This window comes from Ailuropoda melanoleuca, chromosome 7 (assembly GCF_002007445.2).
Source record: "Ailuropoda melanoleuca isolate Jingjing chromosome 7, ASM200744v2, whole genome shotgun sequence".
NCBI classification, from domain to species: Eukaryota; Metazoa; Chordata; class Mammalia; order Carnivora; family Ursidae; genus Ailuropoda; species Ailuropoda melanoleuca.
In genome coordinates, this window is record NC_048224.1 from 76,181,123 (window position 1) to 76,207,097 (window position 25,975).

The 25,975-nt window shown below is 36.7% G+C and overlaps 2 protein-coding genes across 9 annotated transcripts in view; both read right to left on the bottom strand.

Moving 5' to 3' along the window:
• Positions 1–19,219, bottom strand: part of CCDC169 (coiled-coil domain containing 169) — a 49,689-nt gene extending 30,470 nt beyond the window's left edge. Inside the window, exons 1-4 of the mRNA XM_034665071.1 lie at positions 18,827–19,219; positions 17,250–17,329; positions 4,197–4,307; positions 4,066–4,106 (exon numbers count right to left, since the gene is read on the bottom strand). Coding sequence (XP_034520962.1) covers positions 4,066–4,106; positions 4,197–4,307; positions 17,250–17,329; positions 18,827–18,909 — 315 coding nt within the window. The 5' untranslated portion in view covers positions 18,910–19,219. The remainder of the gene's footprint in view (positions 1–4,065; positions 4,107–4,196; positions 4,308–17,249; positions 17,330–18,826) is intronic.
• A 4,836-nt stretch (positions 19,220–24,055) lies between these two features.
• SPART (spartin) overlaps positions 24,056–25,975 on the bottom strand; it is a 29,955-nt gene continuing 28,035 nt past the window's right edge. For all 8 annotated transcript variants that reach the window (XM_011236715.3, XM_019809486.2, XM_019809488.2 and 5 more), the window contains one exon: positions 24,056–25,597. In XM_011236715.3, the coding sequence (XP_011235017.1) occupies positions 25,324–25,597 (274 nt within the window). In that variant the 3' untranslated portion in view covers positions 24,056–25,323. The remainder of the gene's footprint in view (positions 25,598–25,975) is intronic.

The following is a 25,975-nucleotide window of genomic DNA, read 5'->3' on the forward strand; positions in this document are numbered from 1 at the left end:
ATAAATTAGAATGGTATATACCAAAGCCATGATCACACTTGCCTATAAAGGGAAAGAGACAGCAAAGGGAACAAAAGGGTCTTCAGCTCTATAGACTGCTTTCATTAAAACATTTGAAATCAAAAACTGACAAAAATTAAAGATTTGCTAATACTAAAATATACTGTTTGCCATAATATCCTCTGTGGGTTTTATTTTATTCAAATTAAAAGTACAAATAATCTAAAATATTCAACTATAGGGAAAAGGAATTGAACATTAATAATCCAATGCAATGATGTATAATGTAGCTCTTAAAAATATATATGAAGAAAATACAACATAAGAAATTATTGGTTTAATTGTCCATGATTAAAGTACAGGATAAAAAATTGTCCATGAAATAAGGTTAAAATTATATAAATATTTTAAAGTGTCCTTATTTGTTCCTTTTTGGTGTTCATTTATTTATTAGGTTGTAATTTTTAATCAATGTACATGCATGCAGAACTTTAAAAAAAAGAGGTTAACAGTAGATATATTTGACTTAATATTTATCTTTGTCTTTTTTTTTCCAAATAGTATTAAATGAATACATATTACTTTAAAATGAAATGGTACTTCAGGCACCTGGGTGGCTCAGTCATTTAAGCGTCTGACTTTGGCTCAGGTCAGGATCTTAGGGTCCTGGGATGGAGCCCCCAGTTGAGAGTCAGGTCACCTGCCCAAGTGGAGAGTCTGCTTCTCCCTCTCCCTCTGCCCCTCCACTCCACCCAGGCCCTCTCCCCAACTTGTGTGAGCTCTCTCTCTCAAATAAATAAAATCTTTAAAAAAAAAAAAAAGGTGCTCATTGAAAGTGACCTTGTGTGGCAAATAGAGCTAATGGCATAACAGCTACTCATTCTACCCTTCTTCCCACTACTATGCTCAGTGAAACACTAAATATCCCAGCCTTTCTTGCAGATACAGGAGGTCATATGATGCAGTTCTAAGCAATGAGATGTAAGAAGAGACTCTGGGTGCAGCATGTTGGAAAATGCTTTGAAAGAAAACAAACTTGACTGGCCTTCACTTTGCCCTTTTCCCTTCACCTACTTCTATCCATTGAAGGAGAAGGTGAAGCAGGTGAGAAAGTGAAGCAGCCATCTTGTGAGTATGGCGAACAAAAGCCTTCATTAAAGGATGGCAGAGTGGAAAGTCAAGTCAGGAGCTGGGAGGAGCCACTATGCCAACCTGAATTGTAACCCTCTAACACATCTGTTACCTGAGAAAACAAAACCAAGCACCTTACTTGTTTTACCCTTTCTCTCTCTCTTTTTTTTTTAAGATTTTATTTATTTATTTGATAGACACAGCAGGAGAGGGAACACAAGCAGGGGGAGAGGGAGAAGCAGGCTTCCCGCCAAGCAGGGAGCCCAATGCGGGGCTTGATCCCAGGACCATGGGATCGTGACTCGAGCTGAACGCAGACGCTTAATGCCTGAGCCACTCAGGTGCCCCAGCCCTTTCTCTTAAATGCAGCCAAATGTAACCCTTTACTGTAACATCTTGCTAAAATTAAATATTAATAAATTATACTGCTGAAAGGCACTTTAAAGATTATCTAATCTATAGTACCTGAAGATGAGAAAAAGAATCTTCAAAAAGGTTGAAGGCTTGAAGCCAGTCTGTATCAGAACAAGGACCAGAAATTCACTCTCACTTAAGTGAATCCTTGTTCTAAAATATTAAAATCAAGTCCACTTTAATGATCCAGGTTGTAAATTACTTATTTAGTACTTCAAAATTCTTTTTCAAATGGTAACATTTAAAAAAAATTACATATATCCTGGTCAAAAATTGGTACTCATCCTTGTTTTTGCCCACAAGCAAACTTGAAATTTGAAGTTACTCAAAATCAGCATTCAAACTGACATCAATTTCTTAAGCATATCTGTATAGGTTACTTTTAAAGACCAAACAATCAATGACAAGGATAAAGAATCAGTAAATTTACAAATAGTATTTGAATTCATATTCTATACCCCCCCAAACAATTTAAAACCTTTTCTCTAAATATCAACCTAATAGAAAACCAAACATGTCTGCATTTCATTATGTATCTGAATTTCATAAATATTGTTTTTATATAAAGAATAAGACTTAGTATACTATCTTTTGTCCCTGAATAAAAGACTTCATTATCAGATATAGGATTCTTGGATCCCAGTGCTTTTTGCTCAGTAGTTGGCTACTTCCACCACCAGCTCCTTGGCTAGATTCCTAACACCTGCTGTTCACACAATCTCCTCCCAGATTCCACTGTGTAAGAAAACCCAAATACTCACGCATGCCTCTGCCCACAGAATAGAGAGAACCAGGTCCTTAAGAGCCTGAACTTTCATTATCTTTCCTTTCTTCTTGGTACATGGCCCCACTCTTGGTTTTTCTAACATTTCTTTAGTCCTTTACTGAAGAGAAATAGAATTCTCTGCCTCCAGATCTAAACCTCTTAGAGAACCACATTTTTTTCAAGAATAACACAAACTCATCAAAGGAAAAAAATTTGTCAACATGAGTATGTTACAGAGTCTGAGATAGCAGTTAGAAAACCAATCAATTGCTTCTTACATATTTTGTAAATTATCATAGCAGGTCCCAACAGCACTTGCTGCTGTTCCCTGTAAGGCTGGTGATACCCAATTTCTTGAGCTAGCACTGAGGATGAGTTATCAAGAAACTGGGAGTCAGAATATTTTATGTTCTGTAGCTAGTATTCTATATTTCATACGCTATAGGAGGAATTAAAATTCTATCCACCGTTAATAAAGACAAGGCTTAAAATAGCCCTTGCAGCAATTTCTAAATACCACAAGATGGGGATATGACTCCATGACTTTTTGTGACATTCCAAGACACAGAAATAGAGGTATTTCTGGGTTGAAAATAACAGAGGTGCACAAATTAGGTTATTTCTCCCCTGATTTATTATTTTAAAAAAATATGATATTTTTCTGTATTTTTCACTAAAGCTCTGCAGTTATTCAAAGAGCAATCTCTATAATGCTCTGGTCCTCAGCACCTCTGTGAATATAGCAGTTAAGTGCTCTACATAAAGCTATTAAAAAACATGTTATTTCTGATAAGCAGTATAGAATGGCTGTTGGCATAGCACAATCTAGTCAAATAGGCACAGATTTTTTTCGAGAAAGAGAATCGACCTCCACATTTCCAGACTGTGTGATTCTCAGCAAATACCTAATTGTTTAAAGCTTAGAGTCACATGTATTAAAGGAAATAATACTAAATTTTATCTCATTGGGTTGTGTAGTCCTGCCACTTTAGTGGAGTATTGTATTTTCATTTTCATATAAAGTACACTTGATTTTTGATAAGATTTCCACCTTTTTCTAAATATTCTTGAAATAAAAATTCAGCATGAGTTCTAAAGAAAAGGCTATTTCCAAGCACGCTCTAGACCCAGCATAAGTCATGCTTTAGGTCTTCTCTACATTTTAAAAAATAAACATTTAAACAAATGAGAAACAAATGTGCGTTGTAAAGTATAAAACATATAAATTCAAGTAATTTATCAGGAGGAAAGGCTGTCACTAGGGCAGCCCAAAGAAAAAGTAGGTCGATTAGTGCAACAAGGTTTCTTTCATGTTACAGGATAATTTTATGGGTTCTTTGTTGGATTTTATACACTGTGTGTGTGAATGTGAATATGTGTATCTATACATGTATATGTGTATATTCCAGAGGAAATAGAATGGAAATGTTTTTAGATAGGTATGAATATATTTCTGTGTTTAATAGGCTCTTTTAGTTTGCAGGAAGTGGACACACTCAGGTTCCACTTGGACTGACTACTGAGATTCTGTTTCTTCCGTTTTGTTTGTACCTGCAACCCTGCCCAGCTTTATAAGGTGGAGATTAAGTTGAAGGATCTGCTATAGGATTCCTTACTTCCTAGAAACAGTTCCACTGCACAAAATATTTTATTTGGAACTTGCCAGTCTTCAAACGTTTTTTGGAACCTGTCTTAAAAAAGTACATAATTTCTTTCCTTCAATTCTTCTTTTTGTTTAACCAGCTTTTACTCACCACTGGCATTTGTTCATAGACAAAGATGGAAGACAATCTATCTACAACAAAACGAATATGAAAATATTAACAATATTTTATCCCTTTTAACTCAACTTATAAAATATATATATATATAGTTGCTTCTGTACCTAAAGGATTTCCACGGATTTTTTCCATTTTCTCTTCTAGAGAAACAATTTGCTTTTCTAGTTGATCATTCAGTTCAAGTTGTGTCTCATAACGAACTTTCCATTCACCACCTGATCGGAAAAGGAGGAAAAATCAAGATCATCTTGTCACCTCTCATTTATTTACAACACTAATCAACTTACTTATTTTTTTTAAAGATTTTATTTATTTGACAGAGAGAGACAGCCAGCGAGAGAGGGAACACAAGCAGGGGGAGTGGGAGAGGAAGAAGCAGGCTCCCAGCGGAGGATCCTGATGTGGGGCTCGATCCCAGAATGCCAGGATCACTCCCTGAGCCGAAGGCAGACGCTTAACAACTGCGCCACCCAGGCGCCCCTAATCAACTCATTTAAATCTCCTTTAAAACAACATTAATCAGCTCAATCTTAACGTATTTGACTTTGTTAGCAATGTAGATGAACAAGGGTGAATTAATTTTGAAGTATGCACCTCTCAGACAGGATCTTTCCGATTGCAGACAGTAGACTCCCAGATTACCACACAGCCAGACCTCGCTAGGACTACTGTGATTCCTGGTCTTCTTACTGCTTATCCCCTTTGTCCTTTAGTTCCTCACGTATCCTTACAAGGAATTCTATTAGAGGGACTATCAGGAACATGTTTCTTTCCTTGGAACTTGAAATATCCATACATAACAGTCTGAATAGTTCTAGCTTCCATCCAACGTCATGTCCATTTTTTATCCTTTGCAAACAAATTCTTAAGTCTGTTTAACAACTAACACTTACATGTTTGCTATGTACAAAGTACACAACGTTTCACATATATTAACTATTAATCCTCATTTGAAAACTTTGTTATCCATTTTACAGATGAGGAAACCATGGCTCAGACATGTTAAATAACACTCTTAGGATGAAAAAGCCAATAAATGGGGGAACTGGGTTTTTAACCCGGTTTTATCTAACTTCGAAGTGTCTGCTCTTAACTGCTGTGCTAATACATGCAGCTGCCTGTTCAGGCATCTTCTCTTATTCTTAAGCAGGTTTCTTTCACCAAGCCCCTTTGTAGCCAAAACATTTGTCCTATTGCTATAGGAGGGGAGGAGAATATAGCCTAGAGTTAAAACACCTTTGGTCAGCTTCAAGGCCCAAAGCTAATTTTTTTTTTAATCTTGAAAGTCACACTTTATAGAGAGAAAAAAGTTGGCTTGCTTCTAAACTTTAAATGCTTTTTACACATATGAGACAATTTCTGCTGCATCATAGTTGACAGAGGAATCTAAGTAGGAAGAGTATTAGCACATACCACTGTCCTCAACCTCCCCAACCCGGCCGCATGTCTCCCTTAGCCCCCTCATCTCTAAAAATATAGTGTTCCCAAAACAGGAGCAGGAACACCCTCCCAAACTGAAGTTGAAAGTCATTAACCCAAACGCTTCAGGGAACAAGAAGGAAAGAGAAGCCTGAGAGACTGAACATTCATCCAAAAGATACCATGAGTCCAAATAGATGTAATTATCTGTATAACTGGCTTGCTAGTCTCTATAATTGAACCCCTTTCTGTACCATGGGAATGGGGGCTTCAGAGCAAAATCAGAAGTTACCAAAAAATTATGAATGTAATTCATTTTTAGCACATCCGACTATAGTTTAGAAATGTTTGCCTCCACTTTAAAATATTATTGATCTAGAGATCCTCAAATATAACTAAGCCAGTAGTATACAATCATGTATTAATATTAATAAGCGCAAGGCCCTGGAGGTAATGATGTCAATATTCACGTTCCCCAATGTGATAAAGTGACCTCAAATGTACACACTCAAACGTGTAATTCCTTCAGTATACCAGAGGGCTCCGGATTACAGGGGACAAAAGACAAAGAGAAAACATATGCTTTCTCCTGCTGCATTATAGGAGAAACTTTTAAAATAGTAGTGTCTATAAAAAAAATGGGAAAAAATAGTCTTATGCTGCTGTAGGGTTACATTGTGACTTTCATGGGCCTTTGTGGCACTTCTGCCTTTGTGGGCCTCTTCCTCTGTAAAAAAATATTGAAAATTCTACTTTACTACTATGTTGGTATAAAGACAAATACAGTCCAGACTGGATCATATTTATTTTTCTTCTGATTTTAAAATAAAATATCTTATTGGTCTCTAAAAGTATCATCAAGGGCCCTTCATAATGTGCCTACTGTACCTAATGGGTAAGTCAGCTGGGGCAGATAGGAAAGCAAGCTTGGCTAATTCTAGGTCGACTTCTTAATAAAGAGTACAAACTAATCTTTTCAGAGTAAAGAATACTCTGTTCTTAAGCTATCTAGGCTATGGGTAATCATTGAGACTGATTTCCAGAGTTAATTTGAAATATCGTTGTTTGATATTTTTGCAATTAGTTCATATCTAAATCTAATCTATCTGACCTCTACTAATTACTGCCACATTGCCAAAGTTGACCTGAGAATGCATTCATTGCTGCTGTGATGTTGCTATGAGGAAGAAGACACATAAAACAGGAGAATTTATTTTAGAAAAATCTTAAGATTCATAAACTAACTGGGCCCAACTGATCTGTTGCTATTGTTGAACTGAAAAGGAAAAGACAAGACAGAGCTCTCAAACAGTTAATTAACACCGATTTGTTCCAGGCCAATTATGTTCCTAACCCTGGTAAGATAATGTGTATGTTATTAACAATTCATTAATTGATAATTAATCAATTAACATTTGATTACATAAAAATAAAGACTACATAACTTATCAAAACCTGCAGCCATCACTGATTTACATGACCAATACCAAAGTGTGTTAGAACTTCTGATTCCTTAACAAGTAGATGGAGGCCCACAAAACTGGAGATTAATAAAATTGTTGTTTTCTTTTCACAAAATAGCATCGACTCCCACAATCACATCAACTTCCTACTTATCAAGTACTTCCTTTTTCTAAAAAAGGACCACACTGATTCTTTCTCTATCACATTTTGTTCTGTGTTAACCCAAAAGTACCAAAAATATTAAGGTTTATAATTTTTGCATAATTCTTTATCCATCCTTAAAATGCATAATGTTTAAATTATGTTTTCAATTGGGAATAAGAGTGGCAATTAAAAATAGCAAGTTTTTTGAATAGGCTTATACTAAGGGAAGTTAGGGACATCTGAAACACCCAAATAAGAAATGTGGTGCTATCTTTGAGACAGCTACAATACACTTGACACCAAAAAGATGATCCCCAACCTTCAGCACAGCGGCAGCCAACCTATAAAGGCTAACAATAAACTTACAATAAGTCATTATTTAAAATACAGATTATAAGGATAAAAATTTAACAGAAACGTTTGTGTCTCTTGGTGGAAAAAATACCCTGAGCAATACTTCCATGAACCATTGCCTCTTCAGTAATTCTAAAAACAAACAAAAAACAAGCACCAATTTTTTTAAAAGATTTATTTATTTTGAGAAAGAGAGCACGTGTGCACATGTGGGGGTGGGGCATGAGGAGAGGGCCAGAGGGAGAGAGAAACTCTGGAGCAGACTCCCCATTAAGCACGGAGCCCCATGCCAGCTGGATCTCTCAACCCTGAGGTAATGACCTGAGCCAAAATCAAGAATATGAAGCTTAACCAACTGTGCCACCCAGGCATCCCAAACAAGCACCAGTTTTTAAAGAAAAATCAAATTGCTTTGCATTATCAAAGAGGGATCTTGGCCAGGATTAGTACAACAAAAAGCAAAATCAAACCAAAATTTGAAACATTCTAGAAATTTGATTCATGGCCAATTTTATGAATTGACCCTGAAAGAGGAAGTTCATAAAGTAAGAGAAAATTAAATTATGGGGTGCCTAAGTGGCTGAGTTGGTTAAGGATCTGCCTTCGGCTCAGGTCATGATCCCAGGGTCCTGGGATCAAGCCCCCAGTCATCAGGCTCCCCAATCAGCACAGTAGTCTGCTTCTCTCTCTCCCTCTATCTCTCCCCCTGCTCGTGTGCTTGCTCTCTCTCTAATAAATAAAATCTTTAAAAAAATAAATTCAGTAGAGCCCTATCTTTTAGATATGGATTTTTTTTCCAAAGAGAGATAACAGTGTTAACAANATTTCTATAACTTACTTTTAAACTTAACATTTTTGAGATCTTTATTAATACATAAATTTAGTTTATTTCAACATATATATAACACCCCATTACATGAATATTCCACAGTTATCTACGTTTGCTCATGTAGAAATAAACCTCCTGTACACAAGCTTCTGTAAGATACATATTCAGATCTAGGATTGCTAATATATTTATTGTCATAAAATCTCGACATTTTGACTCTGATTTTGGCAAATTTCTAACTACCAGTTTATAGCTCTGCCATTAGGGTAAGATAATTCCTATCTTCCCAAATACTCACCAAGGCTTGATGTTTTATCACCATTTTAAATGTTTGCAATTTTGATGGGTTTGAAATGATATCTCTTTATTGTAATCTGCATAAACATGAATGTCTAAGTCTACAAAATTCATCTAAAATTATTATATAACCTTCTGCTGTTGCACTTTTTGTCTTATTGATTTATAAAAGCCATTATTAATTTATAATACAATTAGTTGCCTGTGACTGTATTAATAATTTGTTACAGATTAACTGTCCTGCAAGTTTATTATTTTTCAACCTCCTTTATATATTTAAATATGCACATACTATTTTAAGTAGCTTATATGTTAATTGTGAAACATAAAAGTATAATAACCACCTCTGAATTCACCAACAGAACACTCTCAATCCCCTTCCCCTATCCCATATCCTGTCCTCTTCTCCAAGGCTACTGTCTCCCTTTTTTTTTTTATTTTGATGTTTTTTTATTATATTATGTTATATATGGTGACTAACATAATATAACAAATAATACATTTTTAAGTGTTAAAAAGGACACAGTTGAATTGGTTGAACCTCGAGTCTACATAGACTTTAATAATTCAGTCAAGTTTAATTGTGCTGGTCACTGTATTTATAATGATAACAGTGATGAAGTTATGTTAATTTGCAAAGACTTTATAAAAGAAGAAAATGTTAACAAGGAAAAGAAATAGCCTAATATGTGGCACTGTACTGGGCACTAGGGATACAAAAATAAGAGACACAGTCCCTGCAGTCAATCAACAGTAGGACATGTAGTGGTGGGGGCAAACATACAACCAGAACATTTGAGAAAACTGATTAAGTGGATGCTATGAAACACACAAAAGGACATCCAATCTGGAAGGTGGCAGAAGACAGAAAGATAGGGAGGTCAAGATTGAAGAGGCTCAGGAAATGAATGCTCTTGGGGAAAATGACATTTGTTCCAAGCCAGAGGAGGTGAGAAATGATATCGAAGCAGAAAGAACAGCCTGAACACAAATACCAACATGTCAACAAAGGTGGGGATACAATGGTGCAAAGAGTATTTCCTGTGGTAAAGGTGCCCCCACCCAAATTTTCAGATTTCATGAGGAAAAATACCCCCAAAGTAGGACTAGTGAGCTTGAGCCATGTCTCTACCACTTACTAGCTTATTTATGTGATCTTGAGGAAGTTACATTCCCTGTGCCTCAATTTCTCATCTCTAAAATAAGGATAATTGAAGTTCCTATATTAAAGGATATTGGGAGGATTCATTAAAATATGTAAAATACTTAGAACAGTGCAGGGCACACAGAAAATGCCATAGAAGTTAGATGATATTGTCATTATTTTCTTCTCCTTCTTCTTCATCATTATCCGCAGCAGCAACACCAGCAGAAATTTACTGCAAAATTGTTCTCCAAAAGGGTAGCACTATATTGTTAGTAATGTATGAAGTTACAATTTCACTTAAAAAAAAAAAAACTTTACTTTTCAATAACAACAAATTGTATGTGTCTCAATTCAATTCAAATTTCTTTGAAGAAAGAACAAGTTGGGTATTTTCTATACTCACAAATTGTCCCTGTTCTACTCATATTTATCTACTGGGAACTTTGTTTTTTCTAATTAAATTGCACAGAATATAGATGTAGTGAAACTATGGACCTTCTGTCCATCACGTTAGCTACTAATATATTTCCCATATTGCTGTTTGACTTCTCATATTGGTATTTTTTAGTTAAAGGGACGGTATTTGTCAAACCTAAACAGGGGGAGCCTGGGTGGCTCGGNTCAAACCTAAACAGGGGGAGACTGGGTGGCTCGGTCAGTTAATCGGCTGCCTTCAGCCCAGGTCATGATCCCAAGGTCATGATCCCAAGTCCTGGGATCGAGCCTGCCTGCATTGGGCTCCTTGCTTAGCAGGAGCCTGCTTCTCCCNGTCAGTTAATCGGCTGCCTTCAGCCCAGGTCATGATCCCAAGGTCATGATCCCAAGTCCTGGGATCGAGCCTCCCTGCATTGGGCTCCTTGCTTAGCAGGAGCCTGCTTCTCCCTCTCCCTCTGCTTGCCATTCCCCCTGCTTGTTCTCTCCCTCTCTCTGTCAAATAAATAAATAAAATCTTAAAAAAAAACAAAACTAAACATATTTTCCTCAGTGATTTATTATTCTTAATATAAGAAAGACCTTCTTTATCCATAAAAAGATATATATTCATAAATGCTTTCTTGTAATTAAAAAAAAATGTTTAACCCTATAATGCATCTGGAAGGTTTTACAATTAAGTATAGAGTGAAGATCTAAAGGAATTTTTTTCAAAATGTTATACCAATTTTCCAAACAGAACTTATTGAATTATTCATCCCTTTTCCTTTAGCTCTTTAAAGGTCTATGTGATGACACAGATTCCAAAAAAACATTATTGGTAATTGGCTCTTTGGTTCCAGCTCTCTGCCCAGAAGCCTCTCTCAAACTTGGGCAGGCAGGCTGAAGTTCTAATTTCTTGGTGGTGGGAAAAGGGACAGATAGTAATTAGAAAGTTGTTGTGGACTGAATCTTTGTGTTCCCCTAAAATTCCTGTGTTGAAGCCCTAACGCCCATGTGACTTTATGTGGAGATAGGGCCTATGGGGAAGTGCTAAATGTTAAATGAGGTCAAAATGGGTGGGGGCCTAACCTGATAGGGCTGGTACCCTTATAAGAGGAAGAGATACCAGAGTTTCTGTCTCTGCCATGCAAGAAAACAATGAGAAGGTGGCCATCTGCAAGGCAGGAAGTGGGCCCTCACTAGGATCCAAATTGGCCAAGACCTTGATCTTAGACTTCCTAGCCTTTAGAACTATGAGAAAATAAATTTCTGTTGTTTAAGTTACCCAGTTTATGGTATATTGTTATGGCAGCCAGAGAAGACTAAAACAAACATTCGGTAGTTTCCTATTTCAATGTATGTTTCAGGTTTTTTTTTAATAATCTATTTCCCGTAAGTCTCATAAATGAAAATAGTTTTCTCCTTTTTTCATAGGTAATTGGAAGATAATTGAAAAGATGCAGTTTTTAAAAATTTAACAATAACCTCACCCTGAATTTCACAGCATTATAATACGGCTATAATAAACCAGAATCTGTTTCTATTCTATCTGCTGTGGGCTTTGTGTCCCCTCCTTTCCTCCTCCCATATTCATATGCCTAAGTCCTAACCCCCAGGACTCAGAATGTGACTATATTTAGAGACAGGGCCTTTAAAAGAGGTAATTCAGGGGGAAAAAAAATACTACTAATAAAAAACAAAAGAAGTAATTAAGGTAAAATGAGATCGTATGGGTAGCCATAANGATAATTGAAAAGATGCAGTTTTTAAAAATTTAACAATAACCTCACCCTGAATTTCACAGCATTATAATATGGTTATAATAAACCAGAATCTGTTTCTATTCTATCTGCTGTGGGCTGAGTTGTGTCCCCTCCTTTCCTCCTCCCATATTCATATGCCTAAGTCCTAACCCCCAGGACTCAGAATGTGACTATATTTAGAGACAGGGCCTTTAAAAGAGGTAATTCAGGGGGAAAAAAAATACTACTAATAAAAAACAAAAGAAGTAATTAAGGTAAAATGAGATCGTATGGGTAGCCATAATCCAATATGACTGGTCTTATAAGAGATTAGGATATAAACAGGTACAGAGGGAAGGCCATGTGAAGACACACAATGACTTCAGGCCATCTACAAACCAAGGAGAAAGGATTCAGAAGAAACCAACCTTGCCAAACATCTTGATCTCGGACTCAGCAAGGCATGTACTAAGGCTGCAAACTTCCCAATTCCATTTTATTCCAGGGTTTCTTTCTAGTATAAAATCTCTTATGTTGAAAAAGGTGAGCATTCTGGTTAAACTGTTTTTAGTGCCTTATAGTCATAGTCTTCTGCTATCCTTCTTATAAGTTTTGAATAATTCTTATCAAGGATATTGTCAGGTATTTTATAGTTTGGGCTGAAATTAGGAGCATAGCCACTTAAAAACCCTATTTTTGAACTGGTTTTTGCTAGTGTTTTCTTTTTCTTTTCTTTTATTCCTTAAATAAGCATTTTTTCCATTCATTACTGCATCCATTTCCTAATTCTTTACTAATATAGTAGCTTTTCAATTGATCTCTGGAAAATTCTGGATATCAAATTATAAAAACTAAAAATTATAATAATTTTATCTCTTCCTATCTAAAAGCTACAACTCTTACGTCTGTTTCAAATTTCATTGTTTGACTGAAACTTTTGAAAATATTAAATTTTAATGGTGGCAGTTAGCATCTCTGTTTTTGTTTTTGTTTTTTTTTCCCCAGGAATAGGAATGCCTCTAATGTTTCATCACTAAGTTTTAGGCCAGTCCAAGATAAATAGAAGTGTTCTTCTGTTTAAAAAAAAGAAAAGAAAAGGGAACACAAATTGAATTTTATCAAAACATTTTTTAGCATTTACTGAGATGAGTTAGAAAACTATTTGATCTGTTAATATATTACCAAAGGGGCTTGAGGATAGAAACCAGCCTACAAATGAAGATTCAAAGAGCTCAAAGAGAGGTCCCAGGTGGAGATGTAAATTTTTGTGTTGCCAGTATACAGCTGGGATTTAGTAGCATATGATCAGAGGAGATCACCTAAGTAGTGGGTGCATGAGTTCAAGAGAGAACAAAACTATCATGCCTGTGTTGGGCAAATCCAGCCCATTTCTAACCCTAGATAAACAAATGTCCCAGAGCCTCAGTAAATCAAGTTTCTCTTCTCTAGATGAAAAAATATTGAGAAGCAAGCAAGCATAAGAGATGGAACAGTAGAGGCTAAGTGTGTGGGCTTTGATGCCAGAATGCCTAGATTCAAATGCAGATCGCTCACCACTTCTGCAGCCTTGAGAGAGATAGAATCGGAGTCAGTCTTTTCATCTATAAAATGGGGTAATAACATCTTTCTCAAACGGTAGTTTCAATTTTTTAAATACACTTAAATGTCTACACAAATACTGATTCTTGTCATTTAAAAAAAAAAAAAGTCTCCTGAACATCCTTTCCTGTGGTCTTGTCACTGAGCTTTAAGATGAACTTCAGATTCAATCAAAACATAAACCACTTTTGTGCTCACTTCAGGAGCACATATACTAAAACATAAACCACTTTTTCTGCATATCGTTTCCTATGAACCCTAAAGGGCTTCAAGAGGCCACTATGGGAATGTGAAGCCCTTTGAAGTTTTATTTGCCATTTAGCCTAAAAATTAACACAGTTACAAGCCAGATAGACTAAACAAGTATAAACAGGTAAGAGTAGAAATAGAAACCACTCTTTTGAAGAGTTCTGCTGTACATAGATCGGTGAAAGATGACAGTAGAAGAGGATATGTGGGGCCAAAGCTTTGTCATTTGTTTTCTCAACAAAATTAATTCAGTCTATTTGTATGCTGTTGGGAATGATCCAATGGAGCAGGGAAACAGTGCAAAAAGAGAGGACAAATGCTGGAGTGACATCCTTGGTGGGTAAAGTAATTAGGGGTCTATCACATAAGTAGAGGAGTCACCTTAGATAAGAACATGCAGAAGCACAGGAGGGAAGAAGAGGATGTGCAAAGTTGCAGGCAGGTAGGTAGCTTTCTTGGTAGAAATATGTGGAAATCTTCAGATTGCTTCTCTTTTCTCTTTGAAGGTAAGCTCATTAGCTGATAATGAGATGCGGAGAGGGGTGATGGAGATTTGGGGACAGTGGTAAGTATGAAAGAATCATCTAAACAAATGTACCCAGAGTTGCCACTTGTGCACATATTTCTTTTATAATATGAAAAAGTAATAAAATGGGCACCTGGGTGGCTCAGTTGGTTAAGCGTCTGCCTTCATCTAAAGGTCATGATCCCAGGGTCCTGGGGTCGAGTCCCACAACAAGCTTCCTGCTCAGTAGGAAGTCTGCTTCTCCCTCTCCCTCTGCCTGCTGCTCCCCCTGCTTGTGCTCTCTCTCTCCCCCTAATAAATAAGTAAATAAAATCTTTTAAAAAGTAATAAATTTATTTTAGAACACTTTTAATATTGCCCCATTGGCTTCAGGATCAATATGAACTAATTAGCATCATATTAAAGACTATTCTTCATTTGTCTTCTTCATAAACCTTAATCTCATTTCCTGTCATATTCTCAGGACAATCTATGTTCCATCTTTATCAATTACATAAGAGTTCTCCTAAAATGGCATTATGTTTAATGCTCCCTTTGACAGACTGTATTTTCCAAAGATGACTGAAATAATATATTCCATTCCCTATATCTTCTGTACTGTGAACCTGAAAAGTAGAATTTCCTTCTATATCCCCTTGAATCGGTGACTGTTTTGACCAATAGAATATAGTGGAATTGATGATGTACCAGTTCTGGGAGTAACCTTTCACTGGCCTGGCAGTTTCTGTCACTTGTGCCTTTTGGAATGCTTGCTGTTGGGATACATCCTCCTGGAACCCAGGCACCATGCTGTGAGAAGCAAAAGCTACAAGAGCCACGAGAAGGTATTTCTGATAGGCAGTACCCCGCTGGGCTCCCAGCCAAGAGCCAGTATCAGATCCTGGCCATGTGAATGAGATATCTGGGAATGTCCAGCCCAGTTGAACCTTCAGATAACTGAGCCCCAGACACCTGACTGTAATAACATGAGATCCAAATTACTAACTTCCCAGGTGAATGCAGTCAATCCACAAAACTGTGAGATAATTTGCTATTTCAAGCCCCTAAGTTATTAGGTGGTTTGCTATGTGGCGATAACCAGAACTGTTGAGTGCTCATGTGGTAGATAGCAGTTGTCATAGCAATAGTGGTGCTGGTGGATAGATGATCTAGGAAGAAATGATATGCTATATAATCTTAGCAAGTTATTTAAATTCCTAAATTCCATTTTTCCATAAATGGGGATAATAATAAGCACCTCACCTGACATAGCTCCTGGCCTTAAAGAAGGGGTATATGTTTCTGACCCCTTCACCTTAGGGTTTAGCTTTGGCCCATTGAGGAAATAACTTTCTTTCTTTTTTTTTTTTTTAAGATTTTATTTATTTATTTGACAGAGATAGAGACAGCCAGCGAGAGAGGGAACACAAGCAGGGGGAGAGGGAGAGGAAGAAGCAGGCTCATAGCAGAGGAGCCTGATGTGGGGCTCGATCCTACAACGCCGGGATCACACCCTGAGCTGAAGGCAGATGCTTAACCGCTGTGCCACCCAGGTGCCCCTAGGAAATAACTTCTTGTCCATCATTTTACCTTTTCTTTTTATACACACATACCAGCTCCTCTCCACGAGAAGATTTAGTGATAATAGGATTTTGGGGGGCTTATATTTTACTAATGGGCATGGTTATTGAATTGCATGCGTATCTGTGAGTGTGACCTGTTTTGTCTGTAACTGAATAGATGAGAAATTCCAGCTAGCCTTACCAAATTCAACTATTTGGTAAGTGCACTCACAGTCTCTCCCCACAGAGTCAGTTATATATATCCCAGATATAGATGTGGAGACACAGGAACATACTTCAGCCTTAGGACAAAGTAGTGTTCTCCAATCAACCTTTAAAAGAGCCCTGGGTACTTAAGTAGCATTTTATCTATCATATTTGTTCATAGCTTCCCCAATAGAAGAGAAAAGTGTAAATGGGTTTAAGGACCAAAGTCCAGGGGCACCTGGGTGGCTCAGTCGGTTAAGCCTCTGCCTTTAGCTAGGGTCATGATCCCAGGGTCCTGGGATCGAGCCCCACATCAGACTCCACGCTCAGCAGGGAGCCTGCTTCTCCCTCTCCTCCCCTTCTTGCTCTCTGCTGCTATCTCTGACTTTCTCTCCCTCTCAAATAAATAAAATCTTAAAAAAAAAAAAAGAGAGAGAAGCAAAGTCTATCCCCATAATCCTAATAAACTCCTGTTGTTCTTCAGCATTCAGTTCAAGCACCGCCTCCCCTGGAAGGGCTGTCTTTATGTTTTCATCCAAGTTGTGTTAGGTTCCCTTAAATGAGTTTCCATTTCTCCTTACATCTCTTCTAATATTCATATTTTTGTTTGATACTTTCTCCCAATAGTTAGTGAACCTCTTCAGAATAGGGAAAGGTCTTCTATTCAAAGTGTTAACATATGGCAGGTCTCAATATTTGTGGAATGAATTAATATCTTATATACATTATACATTTTAAGGATATATGGGTATGTGGCTGTGTGGGTATGTGTGTGTATGCCCACAACAGTCATCGAGTCCCACCCTCCTTCCCCCGGCATTCTTCCAACACAAATAGCCAAAACCTGGATAAAGATTTTAAAGTTATAGCCAAATCCAGAAGTTAAGATGTAAGGGGTATAACTTGAGTTAAATAGAAAACTTGTGGCATTTTATTATTTACTAAAAACAATAATGTATCAATATTATATAATAAAGGTTTTGCTAATTGATGAATGAACATTTTGAACTTGTAAGTAGATGAATAATTATGCAGTAACAGGTTTGACACCGAAATATTAGTGTCAAAAAAGCCTCTACAATAAATTATTATTAATGCTGCCAAAAAGCAGTACTGAGACCTTGGTACTATTATTTCCTATGTATAATTTAATGCATTACAGGTATCTTGGCAAAATAAACAATAATTATACAAGAGTCACATATAAAAATATTTACTTATATACCTTCATCATCAGTATTGAGTTTGGCTTCCAGTTCCGCTATCTTGCATCTTAATTCAAGCATTGATAGTTGTACTATATCCCTATTATTAAAAATACCTTGTTAATCATGATCCAATTATAATATGAAAAGAATAATACATAGTGACACACTACTAATTTAGGAACAATTTATTATGAAACGTCACTTATTGAAGGCATGGTTGAGAATCAGAAATCAGGCAAGTGGAGGCTTCTGATTACCAAGGTCCATAAGGATCTTAATATGCACTAAAGCTTAGAGGCCCCCCAGTGACAATTAGAAACCCTTTACCCTAAACTTAAATATGATCCCAAGAAGTTGTAATCTGGTTTCTCAAAGCCCAGCCAATTAACTGGGATGAGAGAATGGAATAGCTAGGGCAACAGGTAACTGAAAACCTGAAACAAAGAGGAGAAAAGAAACACTAATAAAAAAAAAATACACACATACACACAAGAGCATTCCAGAGAGTATCTATTTAGGACATCAGTAAATTAGCACATTAATTATCAAAATATGGCAGAATCATTTATGCAATATGTATTTTTGATCGCCTATTATGTCAAGGCATTGTGCTAAATGCTGAAAATACTACAGTGAATAAATGAACTGAACAATGACAATAGCAGTGGTTAACTTCCATCAAGTGCTTACTATAAGCTGATGTTAAGTACTTTACATACTTTTCACTCAATCCTGGCAACAACCACATGAGGTATAATGATTTGTACACCAGTCTTAGAGTTGAGAAAACTGAAGCTTAGTGGTTCATTAACTTGCTCAAGATCATGTAGTTACTGAGTGATAAGAACTGCAATTTCAATTTGTGCAGGATTCCTCTAAAGTGTTGCTTTTATACTCTACTGACTCAGGGAACACAACTGGTTCTCAGAATGCTTACAGTTTAATATCAGACCAAGAAATAAGCAAGTAATTAAAAATGTATTGTTAGAGCTACAACAGAGGAAAGCACAGGAAGCTTTAGTGACACAAAGGTGAGTCTAAATCTCATGGGGGCTGCTAGTGGGATTGGGGGTATTTTAAAAAAAATACTTAAAATGTTTCAAAGATTTAACACGAAGTAGGATATTGAGTATTTTTAAAAGTATATAGGAGGGGCATTATTTTTACAAAATTTTACACCATTTCTTAATTTCTTCTAAAGGGATGAAAGACAAGCATAACTAAATAAAACCTTTGTTTCTCTAAATCAGGAAAGCTCAATTTAGTAAAACATGAAAATCAAACACATATTTTAGCATTACAGTATAAGCACACAACACACTCCATTTAATTTGATCCTAAAGACAGAAAATCCTACCTCAAAATCTGCCTATTTTTAATACCAAACGCTTAATCAAAGAGGCAAATCAATCTTTCCTATCAAACAGTTTCTAGATGTCGCCAGATCTGCCCTAATCACACTGCTGGCATCCCATGGGCTTCGGTGGCTTTGGCTTTCAACAGCTGGGCACACACACAGGTGCATCTTCTCAGGCAGCCTGTACCTGAACCCTACACCCCCGGGCGGGAGTCCGCGCGACGCCCTCCAACTCACTTCAAATGGATTTCTTCCATTAACTTCATTTTAAGGCGGTCGGTGCTCACACCGTCGAAGCTGTCGCCTCTTCCTTCCTCCATACTGTGGGATCAGAAACGCCCCACGCCCTTCCCCTCTTACAGCTAAGACCACAAGACCTGAAGGGACACCTGCAAGCTGGGAAGGCGAGCATTGTAAGGAGCTGTCGTCATCGTGTACTCACAGTCGCCCGCTCCCCGGCGCCTCCCGGTGACGTCACAGGGCTCGCCGCGGGGGCGGGGGATGGCTTAGGGAGCCAGTGGGGGAGCAGGACACAGGCTGTGCCTCCGGGAGTGTAGCTGAAAGGGAAAGAACTCTCACTGTTCTGGAAACACGTTGTCAGAAAAGCACCTCTCAAAACCCAAAAGCTGAGGCCCCATTCCTTTTCCCAAACTGGTGGAAGGGGATTGTGTACCAGCTATATGGCTGACTGTAGGGGAGTGGGGAACTGTTGGCCCTGGTGCTTTTTTAAAACACTGACTCAGGCTTGATGTTCACTTTTCTCTCAGCTCTCGTTAGGGAATTGCTGAATCCAAGAATGACTGTGCCTATCTTTGCTTCAGTTTACTGCATACTACAGGCTCTGGTTAGGAGTGTCTGAGGAGCAGACCTTGAGAGGCAGGGCCTGAACTCTGACTCTGAGTTTCCAGTACAGATTATTCTTTGTTTTGCCAAATCTGGGCACTGTCTATGGACATAGCTTAAAGCTGCTTACAACAGCTTGAAGTATCATGCTTATATTTGTAATCACAAATTTTGCATTCTGCTCCTGAAATGTCCGTGCTTTAGTATTATCCCTGGCTCCCATCCATCTTTGAGTAGAAAGATGGGCTGCCTTTACCTCTGACTTCTCTGGTGCATTTTCCATACCCTGTATCAGTTTGAGAAGTGTGAGCTTGGGACCATGTTTTCTGACATAAATCAGCACAAATACTCTGGTAAAGAATTTCTTTATTCTGCTTATTGCTTCTTTAGTGTTGAGAAGAGTGACCCTTGGTAGTGGTAAATACATATTGATTATGCCCATAAGATACTCTTTCAAAGATTTTTTTTTTTAAAGCATAAAAAGCACATGTGGTAAATGCTTGTTTAATTTGGTTGCTGCTTATCAACATATTTTTGGAAACTTGATTTATGGGAAAAATAGAAAAAAGTTTTGAATCTATGGTTGCTACGCTTAAAGTTTGTATAAAACGGTAGAATGGTTCATTAGATACACGCTGGACCTAAGTCAAGTCTTCAATTAAAAAGTGGGTTTTAAGAGAGAAGGGAAATTCTGGAAATTTGGAGATTCTGTATTGGGAGATGTTTCAAGCATGGGGATAGTTTGGAATTTAATTGTTTGAATTGAACATAAGTGTAATAAGTAGCACATTCAATTGATACCGTTTAATGTCCAAAAGAACCACCCAGATTTGTAGGCAAAAAAGAGAATTTGAAGCATTTTGAGGAATTAGTTCAATTAATTGCAATCGAGGGTTTATTATGTACAAATTTTGATTTGTAAGAGATGGGAAATACGTTCACTGCTTTTAAAAAAAAAACCTATAATTTTAAAAGTTTAATATGATAGAATTCTATCAATTAAGTCATGTGGTATGGCAAATCCTGTACTCCCACTTTTGTGCTCAGCCTGACATAGGTTGTGGGGAGCAAGTTCAGGTCTCCTCTCGGACACTCACCAGGTCTATTCCCTGCCTTCGTGGCTTCCTTCTTTCTTCCCCAGCCAGAATTTTTAGTTCCAGTCTCTCATAGACTGAAGGGGGTGGGGGTGGGGCCCTAAACAACAGCTTTTGAAATATCNGGGGTGGGGGTGGGGGTGGGGGTGGGAGTGAGTTGGGGACAGTAAAAGGATGCTACTATGTATTCTTTCAAGTCTTTATGATTTACCCCTAAACAACAGCTTTTGAAATATCAAAAGCCAAGAATTGATGTTTTTGTTCTCTGGTTTCTTTGTAGAACCCCTGCTTCTTTGGGTCAGGAGAGTCAAGAATTCTGTCCACCTCTAAAGCTATTTCCAGATCGCTCTTCTTCCATCCTTATGTAAAAACCCATTCCTCTGATATGCATGCCTTTTTAATTAAAAAAAAAACTTAATCCCAGAATAGTTAACATTAGTTTCAGGGATATATATAGTGATTCAACAATCCTATACATTACTCACTGCTCATTGCTTTAAGTGTACTCTTAATCCCCCTCACCTATTTTCACCCATTCCCCCCCACCCCCACCCTTCCCTCTGGCTACCATCAGTTTGTTCTTTATACTTAAGAATCTGGTGGGTTTGTTTTTGTTTTGGTTGGTCTTTTTTGTTCATTTGTTTTGTTTCTTAAATTCCACATGAGTGAAATCATATGGTATTTGTTTTTTCTCTGACTTATTTCGGTTAGCATCATATCCTCCACATTCATCCATGTTGTTGCAAATGGCAAGGTTTCATTCTTTTTTCTGAGTAACTTTTCATTATATATTTACATAACATATATTTATATATGTGAATATATATATTATATATTATATAATGTCTTCTTTATCCCCTCATCTATCAATGGACACTTGGGCTGCTTCCATAATTTGGCTATTGTAAATAATGCTGCAGTAAACATAGGGGTATATATATCTTTTAGAATTAGTGTTTTTTTATTTTTTGGGTAAATACCCAGTAGTAGAATTACTAGATCATATGGTAGTTCTATTTTGTTTAGGAACCTCCATGTGGTTTTCCACAGTAGCTGTACCAGTTTGCATTCCCACCAACAGTGCACAAGTGTTCCCTTTTCTCCACATCCTTGCCAACATTGGTTGTTTCTTGTGTTTTAGAGTTTAGTTTTTCTGACAGGTGTGAGATGGTATCTCATCTTGACCATCTGTGTGTCTTTTTTGAAGAAATGTCTGTTCATGTCTTCTGCCCATTTTTAAATTGAATCATTTGGCTTTTTGGTGTTGTTGTAGAAGTTCTTTATATATTTTGGATACTAATCCTTTATTGGATATCATTCGCAAATATCTTCTCCCATTCAGTAAGTTGTCTTTTAGTTTTGTTGTTTCCTTTGCAGTGCAGCAGCTTTCTATTTTGATGTAATAGGGTTTTTATGGTTTCAGGTCTCACATTTAGGTGAGATCCATTTTAGGTTGATCAATTTTGAGTTTATTTTTGTGTATGATATAAGTGGTCCAGTTCCATTCTTTGGCATTGTAGCTGTCCAATTTTCCCAGCACCATTTGTTGAAGAGACTGTTTTTTTCCCCACTGCATATTCTTGCTTCTTTTGTCAAATATTAATTGACCATGTAATCATGAGTTTATCTCTGGGCTCTCTATTCTATCCCATTGAGTTGTGTGTCTGTTTTTGTGCCAATACCATACTGTTTTGACTACTATACCTTCGTAGTATATCTTGAAATCTGAGATTGTGATGCCAGTTTTGTTCTTCTTTTTCAAGATTGCTTGGCTTGACTCTTTAGGGTCCTTTGTAGTTCCACAAACTTTAAGATTATTTGTTCTAGTTTTGTGAAGAATGCTGTTGGTATTTTGATAGGGATTGCATCAGATCTGTAGATTTCTTTGGGTAGTGTGGACATTTTAACAGTATTTGTTCTTTCAATCCATGAGCATAGAATATCTTTCCATGTTTGTGTCATCTTCCATTTCTTTCAATGTTAGTTTTCAGAGTACAGATCTTTCACCTCCCTTGGTTAAGTGTATTCCTAGGTATTTTATTTTTGGTGCAATTATAAATGGCATGCCTTCCTGATGTAACAACCATCTATTCCTTCTCCTTGTTTCTACCCAGAGACTTCACCAACATTCCTTGTCTACTGACTTTGACATTAAAAGTGGTCTTTCCAGAGTCTTGCCCATAACCTTGCCCTTCAACTTGCAACTCTTATTGCTTGAATCTCCACTCCACTTCCACGGCTATAAATACTCTGAATCCTGTCACCAGAGTGGCTTTAGCTCAGAAAACTTAAGTTCAAAAACTGCTGTCTACCAAAACCTCATTCTTTCAGCTCCCAATTCAGTTACTCCCTAAATAGCTATGTTTTATTAACTAGGCATGCTGTCTCTGGAGCTTCTTAAACCTGCAAATACTGGGACCCTATCCCTATCACAGAGATCTTGCTTCCTTGATAGCACACTCTAGCAATTTGCTCCTCATCTGGCTTCCAAATTTGGACAAAATGGATAGAGGTGCGTGTGTGTGTGTGCACCTGTGTAGAGGACACTTGCCATTAAGTCACTGTTTCCATCGATGAATAGCTTCTGGGGTGATCAAACTATTTCTTCACATGTGACAACTTTTTGCATAGAATACATCTGAAGATATTATTTGGGGCCTTTTTTTTTTCATCTAATGTATGTTCATAAAGATTTTTTATAATTCATCTTTCTATATCTTTAAATATGAATAGAAAAAAAATTTTGAAGAAAGCAAGCTATTCAGATACCACATACAATTTTAAGTACTTCTGTTGCTAAACTAAATACAAAATGGCAAAATCCATTAGAAGTCTGTTTAAACTTGAGTTTGGCAAGAATAGACCAGAGAACTAATTTCTGTTTGAGCAGAGCTTTATTCAGGCTTACCTAAAAAGTGAAATATAATATGATTTCTGGCTAACAAGCCCTAAGCTTCGCTTTTCTTAGCTTGCCGAGGAAAGGACAAAAGCTCACACTATCACCAAAATCTAGGACTGGTGACCTATTTGCTAATATCTTGGGCAATTTTCTACCAACTATCAAGCCAGTGGAATGGTAATTAAAAAAACACAAAAACAAAAACAAAAAAACTAGTGTTAAGCAGCTGGAAGCAGAGGATATCTATAAATGCCATTAGTCCTTTCTTATCTACCTCTGTTTAAGAAAAATGTCTGGCTGAACAATCACTCTATTGTGTAGGTCCCTCCTTTTTGAGGCTAGTATATGACTTCTTTCATACTGTTCTCTTCGATCTTTCTAGACAGCTAGTGCCTGGAGGTGCTCCCAGGAAACTACCCCATACAGCATGAGGGAGGGACAGTCTGTAGAGGCAAAATGAGGCAAAGACCTGGTAGCAGTAAATACTGAGAATACTTACACTTCTCAAACTAAAGGCAGAGATTAACTGGAAGCTATTTACCAATTCAATTTTATTTCCACATTATCCTTAGCCTTAGGGGAAGGACCCATTAATTCTAGGTGTTCCCAAAATACAATCCTGTGAATATATTTGAGGCCAAGTAATTCAGAAACAGTTTATTCATAAAGGGTAAAGACAGTTTCAAATAAAGTCTAATAAACTAAGTAGCCACTAAAGCTTCAGAAATATTAGAATGGACAATAGCTATGAAAATCAATACCAATCATTTATAATCAGTAAATAAAAATAAAATGACATTAGATATTTACTTATGTATTTGTATCTTATAGGTCTGTGAATGTCCTGTCTTCTGCCAGAGTGGAAACTGTTATACCTTTCCCACCATGGATTAAGCCTAAAGCGTTCACATTCTTTGCCATGATTATAAATAGAAGATTTTCTTTCTAATAATTTATTGGCTTTAACATATAAAATTCTAAGGACTAAATCCCAAAATAAAAATATATTTACCACCCAAAAAATTCTGTTCATATTCTTTACAAAAATTTAGCCTCTCAGAATAACTTAAAGAAGTATACTAAATGATTTCTTAAAGTACTTTTTGTCCAATTAAGGTGGTGATAATCACTTCAAATTTTAATATAGTATCAATCATACACCAAAGTTTCCTAGGCTCCTAGATTGATACCAGTCTAAATCCAGAAGACTTAAAAATCTCTTTGTATTCATTCTTAATCAGAAAGACCATCTCCCTTCCTAACAAAAGAGATACGCTACCAAATAATTTTACAGAACCTCATCTTATTTTTCATGATTAGCTTATTCCCTGTATTGAAAAAGTCTTTTAAATGTTATCTGAGAATTCTTTTAGTTTAGGATTACAGTTGTTTTTAGCTTACACACTGAAAATTTTGACAAGCACCGAGGGAAAAAAATCCACAATAAATGCAAAGCCCACAGACAATATTTTAAGTCATTCTTCCAAGTACAACTAGAGCTAAGGTTACTAAATGCCAAATTTCATGTAAATATATAATTTCCTACCTTGCTTTTTTGAAAGACAGCAAATACAAAAATAGTTTAACATTAGGTTTAATGAGGTTTATAGCACATGTATTATTAGTCTTACTTTAACTGCAAAAATATTTTAGCCACATTTAGAAAAAATAAACTTAATGAGAAAATAAACCTATATTTCTAAAGGCCAGATGCAAGAATACTGATTCTGTTCCTTGTAAGTACAATACATGCTATAAAGCTTATGAAACAGTCACTTCATAGGAATGAATACATTTTTAAAACACTGGTTAATCTGTGGGGAACTCCACATTTGCCTATTTAACAAAAATGCATCCACCTTGTAAGGCTTTGGTATAGGTGATTCACAGCACTTCCTTCATTTCTCTTTCTTCTTTGCCTCACTCTTCTCTAGTTCCTTTGTCTGCTCACCCTTCTCCCTTTTCATGTTTACATTTGCTGTTCCTTCTTGACTTCTCCCCTTAGAATTATCAACTATTTTATAGTCTTCAAGGAGTGTTTGTCCCGTTTCTTTGGCCGTTTTCTTCACCATTGCTTTGATACCAATGTTGTCAATATTATAGGCAGTTACACCAACATTGATAGCAGAATCTACTGCATCATGTGTAGCTTCTCCAGCAGTATGCCCATATCTTTAAAAGAAAGATTCGAAAAAAGTGTATTAAAATTATAAATTAAGATCTTCTGATTTAGTATTAAATAAGTCCCATGTTTAGTATGTTATTCCTGAAAGCAAAATCAAAGGTTATGTTTCAATTTAATTAAGAACTTAAAATACAGTAAAGAATAAAATCCAAATGCCAAGGTTGTATTCCTCCTTTAGTAAAATCTGTGAAAATAAACTCAAACTACCTGAGATTAATGTAATTAAAGACTATGTTGGTTATAATAAAGACTGTTCATCAGTCATTATTTCCTTTTTTAACCCACCCCTTCTGGAAATAGAGAATTTTCAATGAAGCAACTATAGGACACAAAGAATCTATAGTCACTATAAATGGTTTCGAGTT